General features: G+C 36.5%; 1 protein-coding gene across 1 annotated transcript in view; it reads left to right on the forward strand.

Moving 5' to 3' along the window:
• Window positions 1-10,260, forward strand: part of LOC126355406 (solute carrier family 22 member 7-like) — a 159,835-nt gene extending 149,575 nt beyond the window's left edge. The window contains exon 9 of the mRNA XM_050005710.1: window positions 9,665-10,260. Within this exon, the coding sequence (XP_049861667.1) occupies window positions 9,665-9,883 (219 nt within the window). The 3' untranslated portion in view covers window positions 9,884-10,260. The remainder of the gene's footprint in view (window positions 1-9,664) is intronic.
• The last annotated feature ends 951 nt before the right edge of the window (window positions 10,261-11,211 follow it).

Genomic DNA, 11,211 nt, shown 5'->3' on the forward strand with positions numbered 1-11,211 from the left:
GTGGTAAGGACTGAGGTGCTGAAACCTGACTTCCTCCTGTACGTCTTGAAAGAGTTTTCGTTTCATATGCATACCTCTAGGAAAGAAATTCTGTTATTTGTATGGTATTCACAAGTGAATTTCATTTCCTTATGTACATCATTAAACAGAATTATAATATTAGTGGTGTCATTGGTATCACCTTTGACTAAAATTAAAGTGTCATTTACATATATTTTGTAGTACACCATATTTTTAAGCAGGTTTCTTAGCTAGTGTGTACTTTCTGTTGTAGGTGGTTAATGAAAATGTCTGCTAAGAATGACTGCATGGCTAGCACAATTGATTGGTAGTAAATAAAGTTAAATAATTGTAGTTAATGCTTAGGGATAGTAATTTCTATTAATGCATTATGAAGCTAGGATAGAGAAGCCATTGTATAAGGTTCGTGAAATGAAAACTAGAAATAATATGGTTAAATACAGAATTAAAGTAGTTACATAAGATGTTTTAAACAGGTGACAATTGGACATAAGTTTGCAAATGAAGGGCAATGAACATGTGGAACTTTGTATGGGATACTCATTATGTTGTACCTTATCATCTGTAACACACACAATAAGAAGCCCAACAGTCTGAGATGAATATAATATGAAAACAAGAAACAAGAGAAACAGTGCTGAAGGCACTTACACATTCGACAGTACACTAATGAAGAACAAAAAAATAGTATTTAGTGAGAAAGACATAAATCATTTAATGTGAAAATTTAGATTAGGCTTTGCCATGACTGTCTTTGATAGCAACAGAAACAACAAGTTTGTTAACAGTCACTGTTTAATTTATTTTCATAATGTATTTCAGAAGTTCAACCTCCATCATCTGGTGGGTTTATTTGTATTAATATGACATTGAATGTTGTCTCAAGAATTAGGGGTAACCTGTGGCATTGTCTAGTAGAGAAAACAATACACTGTCTCAGAAGTTTGAAGTTTGCTCAGGGGGGTGGGATGGGGGCCCGAAGGTTAGTCTCTGACAAAAAATGAACATAAACCTAAATGTACAAATAAACAACTGAAATGAAATAAAATATCTCGAGTAGTCACAAGCTCCTATTTCTGTCATAATACATCACATATAAACAGTTAAACTGTTAAACAAATATTGAGTACAGAAACTGATATGTGCAAAAACTGTAGGTCAAAACCAAACACTGTCTCAAAGTACAAAGAACATATAGCAAAACAAAACCACTGTTTTGGGGTGATACTTAAAGCATTGTGGAGATCTTCGTTTGAATAAATAATTGGATATGTTACAGTAAATACACAAATTTTTTTCAGTCATGTTTATATAGATCAAACTTATACTAATTTATGGAATCAGGTGATGGATTGAAAACATTAAGTGCAATATCATAATTTTTTTCAACAATGCCATAATTACATATAAATAACATTTCTGACTGGGATTCAGATATACTGAAATTCTGAATATACCAGATGTAAAATACAGGGAGTGGAAAGTTATTTGCAACTTGTACAGAAACCAGAAGGAAGTTGCAACAGTTCAGCAATGTGAAATAGAAGCAGTGGTTGAGAATGGAGTGACACAAGATTGCAGCCTACTGCTGACGTTTTTCATTTTGCACATCGAGCAAGCCATGAAGGAAACAAAGGAAAATTTCCAACTAGAAATTAAAGTGCAGAGAGAAAAAAACAAAAGGTTTGAGGTTTGCTTGTGACAGTGTAGTTCTGTCAAAGACAGCAGAGAACTTGGAAGAGCAGTTGAACAGAATTGACAGTGTCTAGAAAGGAGGATATTAGATAAAAGTCAACAAAAACAAAACAAGGTAATGAAATGCAGTCAAATAAAATGAGGTGATGATGAGGGAATTAGATCAGAATTAAGACACTGAAAGTCGCTAAGAAGTTTTTTTACTTGCACAGCAAAATAAATGATAACAGACAAAGCAGGGAGGATGTAAAATGTAAACCGACAGTGTGAAGCAAAAATGTTTCTGAAGAAAAGAAACTTGTTACCATGAAATTGAGATTAAAGTGTTTGGAATGTTTTCTGAAACTGTTTACATGGAGTGTAGCCATGTATGGAAGAGAAATGTGGGTAATAAACAGTTTAGACAAGAAGAGAATAGAATCTTTTGAAATGTAGTGCACAAAAGTAGTAGGATTAGGTGGGTACCTATGTAACTAATGAGAAGGTACCGAATAGAACTTTGGAGAAAAGAAATTTGTGGCATGATATGACTAGAAGAAGAGATCAGTTGATACGACACATTCTAAGACATAATGGGTAACCACTTTAGTAATGGAGGGAAGCATGGGCGATAATCTTCGTAGAGGAAGAATAAGAAATGAATACAGTAAGCAGATTCAGAAGGATGTAAGTTGCAGTAGTTATTCAGAGATGAGGAGGCTTGCACAGGATAGAGCAATCTAGTGAGCTCCATCAAACCAGTCCTAGGACTCAAGAATATAACAACAACAACAACAACAACAACAAGACAATTCTATTGTTCATTTGGAAAATATCACAGTAACGTAATTAATAATATATGGTAAATATGAAGGGGAGGTAAGAGGGCAATGTGTGTGTGTGTGTGTGTGTGTGTGTGTGTGTGTGTGTGTGTGTGTCCATTTCAGATTTAATAATGTAGGCTGCTAATGTTGTCATTTTTATGATTCATGATGGATTCAAGTGGTTTCCATTGATCTTTGTATATTTCGAGTATTTTCAAGGATATATCGTTGTTTGCCTTTAGGTTAGATATGTAGGATGTTGACACTTCTATTGTCAGCATGATGTTTGGTTTCATGCAGGTGGATGGAAATTGCTAATGTATGGTATTTTCTTTTTTTAAGTACTGTCATGCATTCTTTGAATCTAATCTCAAATGTTTTGTCATTGTCTCCTTTGTCACCTCAATGGCCTAACACACATACACACACACACACACACACACACACACACACACACACACACACACACAGCAGCTCCAACCACCCCATCGTATTTATCGTGCGTTATTTAGTTCATTCCATGTTTCGTTGATATTTTTCAAACTACTATTTCACTTTTGTAGCTAACAACACTCAACAGATCGATTCAAAACCAACAGTTTGTACCACATATTAGTCTGATATTACATAGATCTGTTTATATTATTAGCAGTATAGCTACCTGAATATGTTTAATTTATTTTCAGTTCACTGCTTCTACATTTACTTAGTCAAAATGGATAACAGATGTCAACCCAAAAAGCCTGTACTTCTCATATCCAAACTATTGCTCACTCCTTTCATCCTCTAGCCCTGAATCCCACTGTAACGTGTTATTTATGTATAATTTTGCCACTATTGTGAACACAATTATTGCACTTATTCTTTTCTACTTAGCGCTTGATTACATAAATAAGTAATAGTTTCAACTATATAAATGTGACCAAAAACGATTCATATGCCACTTGAAATATTTAGTCTAAGATATCTAATGATATACTCCATCAAAAATCTCAACCATATCTTAACACATTCTTTGAAATAATGGTTTTGTTTTGATATATGCTGTTTGACTTTGGAATAGTGTTTCTACTTATTTGCAACTATCTGTTTTATGCATCAACTCTCTTTGCAAAGTGTAGCAATTAATATGTGATGTATTATAAAAGAGAAAGGAGCCTGTGATGACTGGAGATATTTTATTTTATTTTGGTTGTTTATCTCCACATTTCATATTAGATTCAGTTTTTTGTCTAAGACAGTTTCCCCAACCTCCAACCCTACTGAGCAAAGTTCTGAGATAGTGTATTGTTTTCTCTACTAGACAGTGCCACACATTTCCCAAAGTCGTAGCACAACACAAACATGTCCCATTAATTGAGATAAATCCATGTGATGGAGACTTAAACCTTTGAAACGTACTTTGGCAATAAATTAAATTGTGGCTGGTAACAAGAAACTTCTTCTTTCACTAAAGAGATCAAGCTATTAAAGGAAAGTCTGAAAAATAATGCAAAGGAGTATTTATCAGCTCCTAGTGGCAACAAGGTAAGCAATAGACACTGTGAAACTGAATAGAAATGAGTAATCTCCTACATGTCACAAACTAAACAAACTCCCAGAGAATGAACCAAACAAACATGAAATTAAATGTAGACAAATACAAAACAATAAGTTGTATAAACAAAGAACTAAGAAATAATCAGCATATAATCAAAAAACAGAAATGCCAAATAATAATCAATATGAAAAAATACACTGAAACAAAAAGTTCTTAAAGTTTTCATGGAAAACAACACAGTGCAGCTGAACAAAATGCAACAAAATAATTCTACAACAAAATCAAAGGAAGTTAAAGAAGACACATTTCATATTGGTAGAATGTGAAACGAAATACATCACATAGATGAACCTGGAAGCACACAAGGAAGGGAGACCAGTAGTAAATATCATGAATAAGCCTGCATACAAACTGTTTGACAAAGATATTCATTTTCTGAAACATTGTTTGACATATGAAATAACACATGCTATATAAACTGTACCACACTTGTCACTGAAATAAGAAAATGGAACGTTCCAGATGTTGTCCACTGTATAGAAACAAGATGTCACAAACTGGTACTCCAATCACTATCAAGGAGGTCATTGCAGTTATAGGGAACAGTTTATTAAAATTCAGAAATTGTTCACAAAGTAACATTGTCGAGTTTATAGAGTCAATAGAACCAATCTTTACCTACAATTATTTTGCATTCAATGGTATTATTTATCACCAACCTCCTGGCAGGAATTGGCTATTGTTTTGTAAGCATTGCCAAATGGACCAGACTGAGTCATTATTTGCAGCAAAAAGAAAGACCTGTGCTACGAAGACAAAATGTCTTCCTTCTAGGTCCAACTTTATTAGTTATAAATAAAAGGTTGACTATGTTGTTGTAATTCGAACCAGGTACTGGTGTCTAGCATATAGTAAGGAAATTAGGAAAATTATTACACATTCCTGCACATACTCATGTTTAAATGAACGATCTTGATGGATAAGTAAAATGTAGAAAGGCATGATACAATGACATATGATCCCTTAAGGGAGGTTGTAACAGCAAATGTAAACATTTATTTGAAAAATCATTACATCCATATTCATTAATATAGAAATCTAAAATTTTTACATGTGCAAAGAAAAAGAGCCATGTTATAACGGAAAATATAATAAAATATTTAAGTTAAAGATTTTTCTATAAATTTGAATTTTTAATTATTTTAATTGTGTTTTTTTATAAAAAGTCGGAACTCAAATTCTAATCACACGATTACTCTGAAAATCTTATTCTAGTTTCCTGAGAAGCTTATAAGACCACTGAAATAAAGTTATTAATTTATGGTCAAACTAGAGCCTACAGAGTTTTTAATTTTGCACATCCAAAATTAACTTTATTTCTACATAAAACCATCTAAAACTCAGAATGTAACTGAAGGATCTCTTATTTTTTAGTTCTAGAGAGACAGCAACACGTTGCAAACAGGTCATGAAAATTTCATTGCATTAGCGCATATACGTTTTGAGAAAACATTTCTAATAACGTAAAAAAATGTAAAACAGAGAAAATAAGGTTAAAAAATTTTCTCCTCATACTTCCACACGTAATATACTTACCTAAATTTTGAAAATCCTCCATACTGATACTCCTCATCCTCCAGGTATCTCTTCTCTTCTTTTCGAATCTGCCTGGCCTCTATCTGCCTCTGATCTGTTAGCTTTCTTAACCATGCTTTCGTAGATGCTGTAAAATGCTTTTGTTGTAAACACACCAGGATCTATACCAACTCTTTTCAGTACTTCAGTTGTGCCATTATTTCCCTTATCGTTACATGAAACTGCATCGTAGACACCTGTTTTGAATACTTCAATTCCACAGAACGTCCTTTTTGAGCATGCAATCCAAATTAAATTATTGAGGCTTCTACTTGCACTTTGTGTCTTTCCTCGAAGACACTTCCTTAATAAATCAGACTTGGTAAGAAACCTGAACGTGGGCTTAATTGCATTCATAACAGTTTCTGGTAATGAATGTTTATATGAATATGTCTCATATATGTTGCTGAACTTACAACAATCGTCTTTCGGACATGGATTGTGTGTTGATGTTTGGTCAGTGAAGAGTTCCTGGAAAAAAAAAACTGCCCACACAGCACGCCTCGTTGCGTCTAAAGTATGTTTGTTTTTCCTGATAGCTCTCCCATAAAATAAGCGAAGAGAATAAATTTCTTTCAGAGTAAGGCTATCTCTTTCTCCTAGTGTTTTTCCATCTCAAGTACGTCACCATTCTTCAATTTCAGCAAGTGACGAAGCCTGCCACCAACCCTCTTTTGGATGTGGCCAACATATTGCAAATTTTCTGTTGTTGTATTTTATAGATTTTTATGTTACAGTTGTCAACGAAGAGGAGTCCACGTCACCAAGGTATTTTAGCATCTCTAACACCATACTGGTCCTCAGATCTGGAGAACATACTCACAACTTCAGAAGCCTCCATAATCCCACTTGAGCCACATGGTTTTCTTGCCATAGTTTCACACTGCCTTCATTGCTGGACATTTTCCTTGTTGCACACTGGTGGCAGTATGTGGACATTATTTCTACATCTAAAACTCTACCTGAGTCAATAGTAGCAACAGTTGCAACTCCGTACAGATATGTGTGATCCCTTTTCATTCCCATCTACAGACACACACAGGTCAGTAGCATTTCTAGCAGATTCACTGTCATGAATATCTACCTCCACGATCTATTTCTTTTTGGTTTATTTCCACCAATTCTTCCACTGCTTCCTTCATAGAAACTTTGCAGTATCGCATACAGTATTGGACACTTTTTTTTTTTTTCAAACCTTGCACAAGGTGGAGGTATGTTCAGAAAACCAAACAATAAATTACCTTCTTCCCTGCCCTGTCCAAGGCTCCCCAGAGGATATGATAACGGAAAATTGCTTTCATAGTTACCAGAGTTAGTTCTTTAGGAGGAAGAAAATGAAAATTCACGACCACTCGAGTTAAAAATTAATTTAAAATCACAAGCTATTCCCACTCTTCTTTCTTCAACAGCAATCATGCATTCCGTATTTTCACACCGAACACATGAACATGAAAACTTTACACCCTGGCAGAGAAGCTCTAAATCAATAAGTGGAATCCATATCAACATCATTCACGCACCTGTACAATTCTCCTGTCCCAAGTTTCGATGATGAAGCTGAGAGCTTATATTCTTCATTTCGAGGGGCTCTCCCTATTTTGTTGGTAAACCGATTTCCATGAAACCTGTTTCCTAAAAACTGTTTAATCTTGACTTTCAAGTAAAAGTTTGAGAATTAAACCTTCCACCTACTAATATGTATTAGTATTGTCAAAACGTAAATAAACAACATGCAAGATGGTTTTCAGGCAAACATACAGGTATCAGCCAGAGATGTAGATGTCAGCCAGAGATATCGAACCAAAATAGCTTGCACACTGACAACAATTCCGCTGAAGAAAGGAGTTTCCCAAATGTCGGTTAAGGTGCGAGTGGTCGTCGGTGCAGATTTAATCAGTTTAACAATTTAAAAGCATTCCTAAAGCTGCTATCACGATAAAATTCACAGCAACATCGGTTAAACTGTGTAGGTCAAGAAAATAATATTTTTGAAAAATCGATTTTTTGGACCAAAATCCTTATACAATAACGCTTTCTTCATATTGTTTCTGTTGGAAGAGGTAGGCTGTTTCCATGGTGCCCCATGGAACGCAGGCCCATCAGCTCACTTATGGGCAATCATAGCCGGTACAAGAGTCCACCAGATGGTCCTATTATAGGAGGTATAGGCAAGTACGAACCATTTGGCTATCCCTGCCCTTAGGTGGGAGGCCAGTGCTGGATAGTCTTGTACATCGCAGCCTGCCTGACTTACTTGCCACGCATTATCTGTTCGTTCACCCCTGCCCGCCGCTGCCTCTGGATGCGTACAGGTGGGCAGTTGGCGCATTTGTGGTCAAAAGCAGTTGTTGCGGAAATTTGTTAAGTCCAGTATCTAGAATAGTGGGAGCACTGTGATTGCTCGTAGTGGCATTCAAGTTTGCATCCAACCAATTGCTCACTCCATGGACGGTCTGTTCCAGACTCAGCTTGCCCTTTTCTCACACGAGATCCTGTGAACCATGGATGAAGGCCAATAGGTGGCCTTCAGATTCCTAGATATCTGCAAAGCATCCGGCACTGTGCCACATTACCGTATGTTAGTGACGATACAAGCTAGATTTCCAGGTATGTGAGTGGCTTGAAGAGTTCTCAAGTAACAGAATTCAGTACGTTGTCCTCGACAGGGAGTGTTCATCAGAGGCAAGGGTATCGTCAGGTGTGTCCCAGGGTAATGTTATTTTCTATATACATGCATGATCTGCCGGACAGGGTAAGTAGCAGTCTGCAGCTGTTCGCTGATGATGCTGTGCTGTAGGGGAAGTGTCGTCTCTGAGTGAATGTAGGACGATACGAGGTGACTCAGACAAAATTTCTACTTGGTATTATGAATGACAGCAGCTTCTAAGTGTAAAAAAAAAGTGAGTTAATGCAGACAAGTAGGAAATGCAAACCAATAATGTTCGGGAACACCATTAATATCGTGCTGCTTAACGCAGTAACGTCGAATGAAGATGTAAACGTAACGTTGCAAAGCAATATGAAGAAGAATGAGTTTGTAAGTACTATAATAGTGAAGGCGAATGGCTGACGTCGGTTTATTGGGAGAATTTTAGGAAAGTATAGTATATCTGCAAAGGAGATGAAGGCGGGCTGCTAGATTTGTTATCGGTAGATTCGAACAACACGCACATATTATTGAGATGCTCCAGGAAATCAAATGGGAATCACTGGAGGGATCGTGTCTTTCTTTTCGAGGATCACTGTGGAGAAAATTTATAGTGCTGCCAACTGATGCTGACTGCAGAAGAACCGTATTGCCGCCAACGTACATTTCGCGCAAGGACTATGAAGGTACGTTGAGAGAGATTAGGGGTCATGCGGCTGCATATAAATATTCGTTTTCCCCTCGCCCTATTTGCGAGTGAACCAGGAAGCAAAATGACTAGTAATAGTACAGAGTACCCTCCGCCACGTTCCTTACAGTGGCTCGAGGAATACGTACGTAGATGTAGAAGGCTGTGAACGTCAATATTGGCAGTGAACGGAATCTTATAACTTATTGGCGGCTCAGCTGTTTCCATCCGTCTCCATTCTGTCGACAAGCAGCTACATTTTTCTAGTGGAAATCTGACCAGTTTCAAGATACTCGCATTATTTTTCATGCCTGAAGCTGTATTGACTGACTGCTACGAAGTGTTAAGCCATCATTATCGATGACGTACAAATCAAAAAGAGGTTTTTGCTATCCAACAAGTTTTCATAATGCTTTCTAACTCCTTTTCCATTCCATCTGACTATGCAATTTTTATCCAAATTAAGTAATCGCTTCACAGCAGAAACTTTTGTTAGTCATATTGATAAATCCAATAGCAATCGACAACTACGAGTTTTGTACTGTCCGTAACAAGTATGTAAATTATTAATTACAACATGTGAACATGTATATCTCATATAATATGCTTTCATGACGCTCGTTTTCTGCTAACAGGGAAACACTGCTGGACAGCATTACCTGTTTGGGATACTTGGCATCGTGATGATTTTTACATCAATTCTGATGTCATTTTTACCAGAATCATTGAATGAGAAGCTTCCAGAAACAATGAAAGACGCAGCGCTCTATGGTTGTGACCAGAAGTTCTGGAGTCTTCCCAGAAGCAAGCCCTGCTTACCAGAGACTGTTACACTCTACAAACCCGATTATTGAGCACGTATACTGATTGACAGTTTCAAAGTACAGAGCAACAAAGTAGTCTACACTCTAGTACCAAACTTTCGACATTAAACCACTTTGTCAGTTGAAAGCGTCCCTGTAGCCACTTAATCAGTAACACAGTCTTATTTAATGAGCCTGAAACATGGTGGACCACAATTTCAGTGTGTTCCAAACAAAAATTTTGTGGTTGTTGCCAAGGACTGAACCAAGAACCTTCACCTCAGTGGACAGTAACAGCTACCACTACACCACGCCAGCAGTATTTCGTGTTTTTGTTTCAGTTTTTGACATTCGTTGATTATTTCTCTGCAAAAGTGGGAACGGTAGATGCAGAAAAAAAAACTGCTGCAAAATCGTTACTACCTATTCCTCACTGCACATAACTTACCACCAGGATTGTAGATAAAGAAATGGGAAATTGTCTACAGGTAAAATGCTTTAATTTATGATTACTATTTTTATTACTGCTCCTCCGATTTCTGCGATTACTTGAATTTCGTCAGTGCTGTCAGTGTCCTTGGCAAGTAAATTTGAAAATATAACGGAATTTATTGTACAAGAAGTAGAAAATCAAGAAATAAAGCAAAGACGGAAACAATGTCTAACAAAGAGGTATCGCCAGGAGTGGGATCGAAATCATTTATCCAGTTATGTAAGTTAAGATTCCCAATACCACACACTGCTGTCGTTCACCCAATGTGGCCCTCATTTGCGAGTAACTAACGAAAAAAAAATCGGAATTTTGTGTGACACTCAATAGCATTAAAACAGTTGCATCAGTAAGTTTGGTTATGTGGTGTAATGGTTAGTAGATCTCCATACAGTATCTTGTGGGTTAGAATTTCGCCAGGTGCAGCAAATCTTTTTGAATTTTAAATGTTTGTCGAAATGACTTTGACCATAATTTTATAATTTTAATTAATATTGTGTTTATATGGTTGCTGTTGAGGAGTAAAGTTAGTTTTCAGTACTTTATTAATGATCTAATTCATAAGCAGCCATATCACAGTCATCACAGTCGCTCAAGAAAGTTATAATTAAGCTTTACTTGTTTAATCAGAATCGGACGATGACTCTCTTTGTCCCCAGTCTCGATAATTCGAAGCGATCTGCAATCCTGTGTAAATAAAATGTCTTGGTTTTCTTGCATTGCGTAGTCAGTCGGTAAACATCAGGTCAAGCGGAAAGTTTGCTTTCATAGAGTTTAATTATCCGATGAAATAATGGAGCTATTGGGTCTAATAATTGGAGGTTAGTTTCCAATTCATCGGAAGTTCCCTTCTGATTACCAATGAAACGACACCTCCGTGCAAACTTCC

The sequence above is a fragment of the Schistocerca gregaria genome, chromosome 3 (genome assembly GCF_023897955.1).
Source record: "Schistocerca gregaria isolate iqSchGreg1 chromosome 3, iqSchGreg1.2, whole genome shotgun sequence".
In the NCBI taxonomy this organism is placed as follows: Eukaryota; Metazoa; Arthropoda; class Insecta; order Orthoptera; family Acrididae; genus Schistocerca; species Schistocerca gregaria.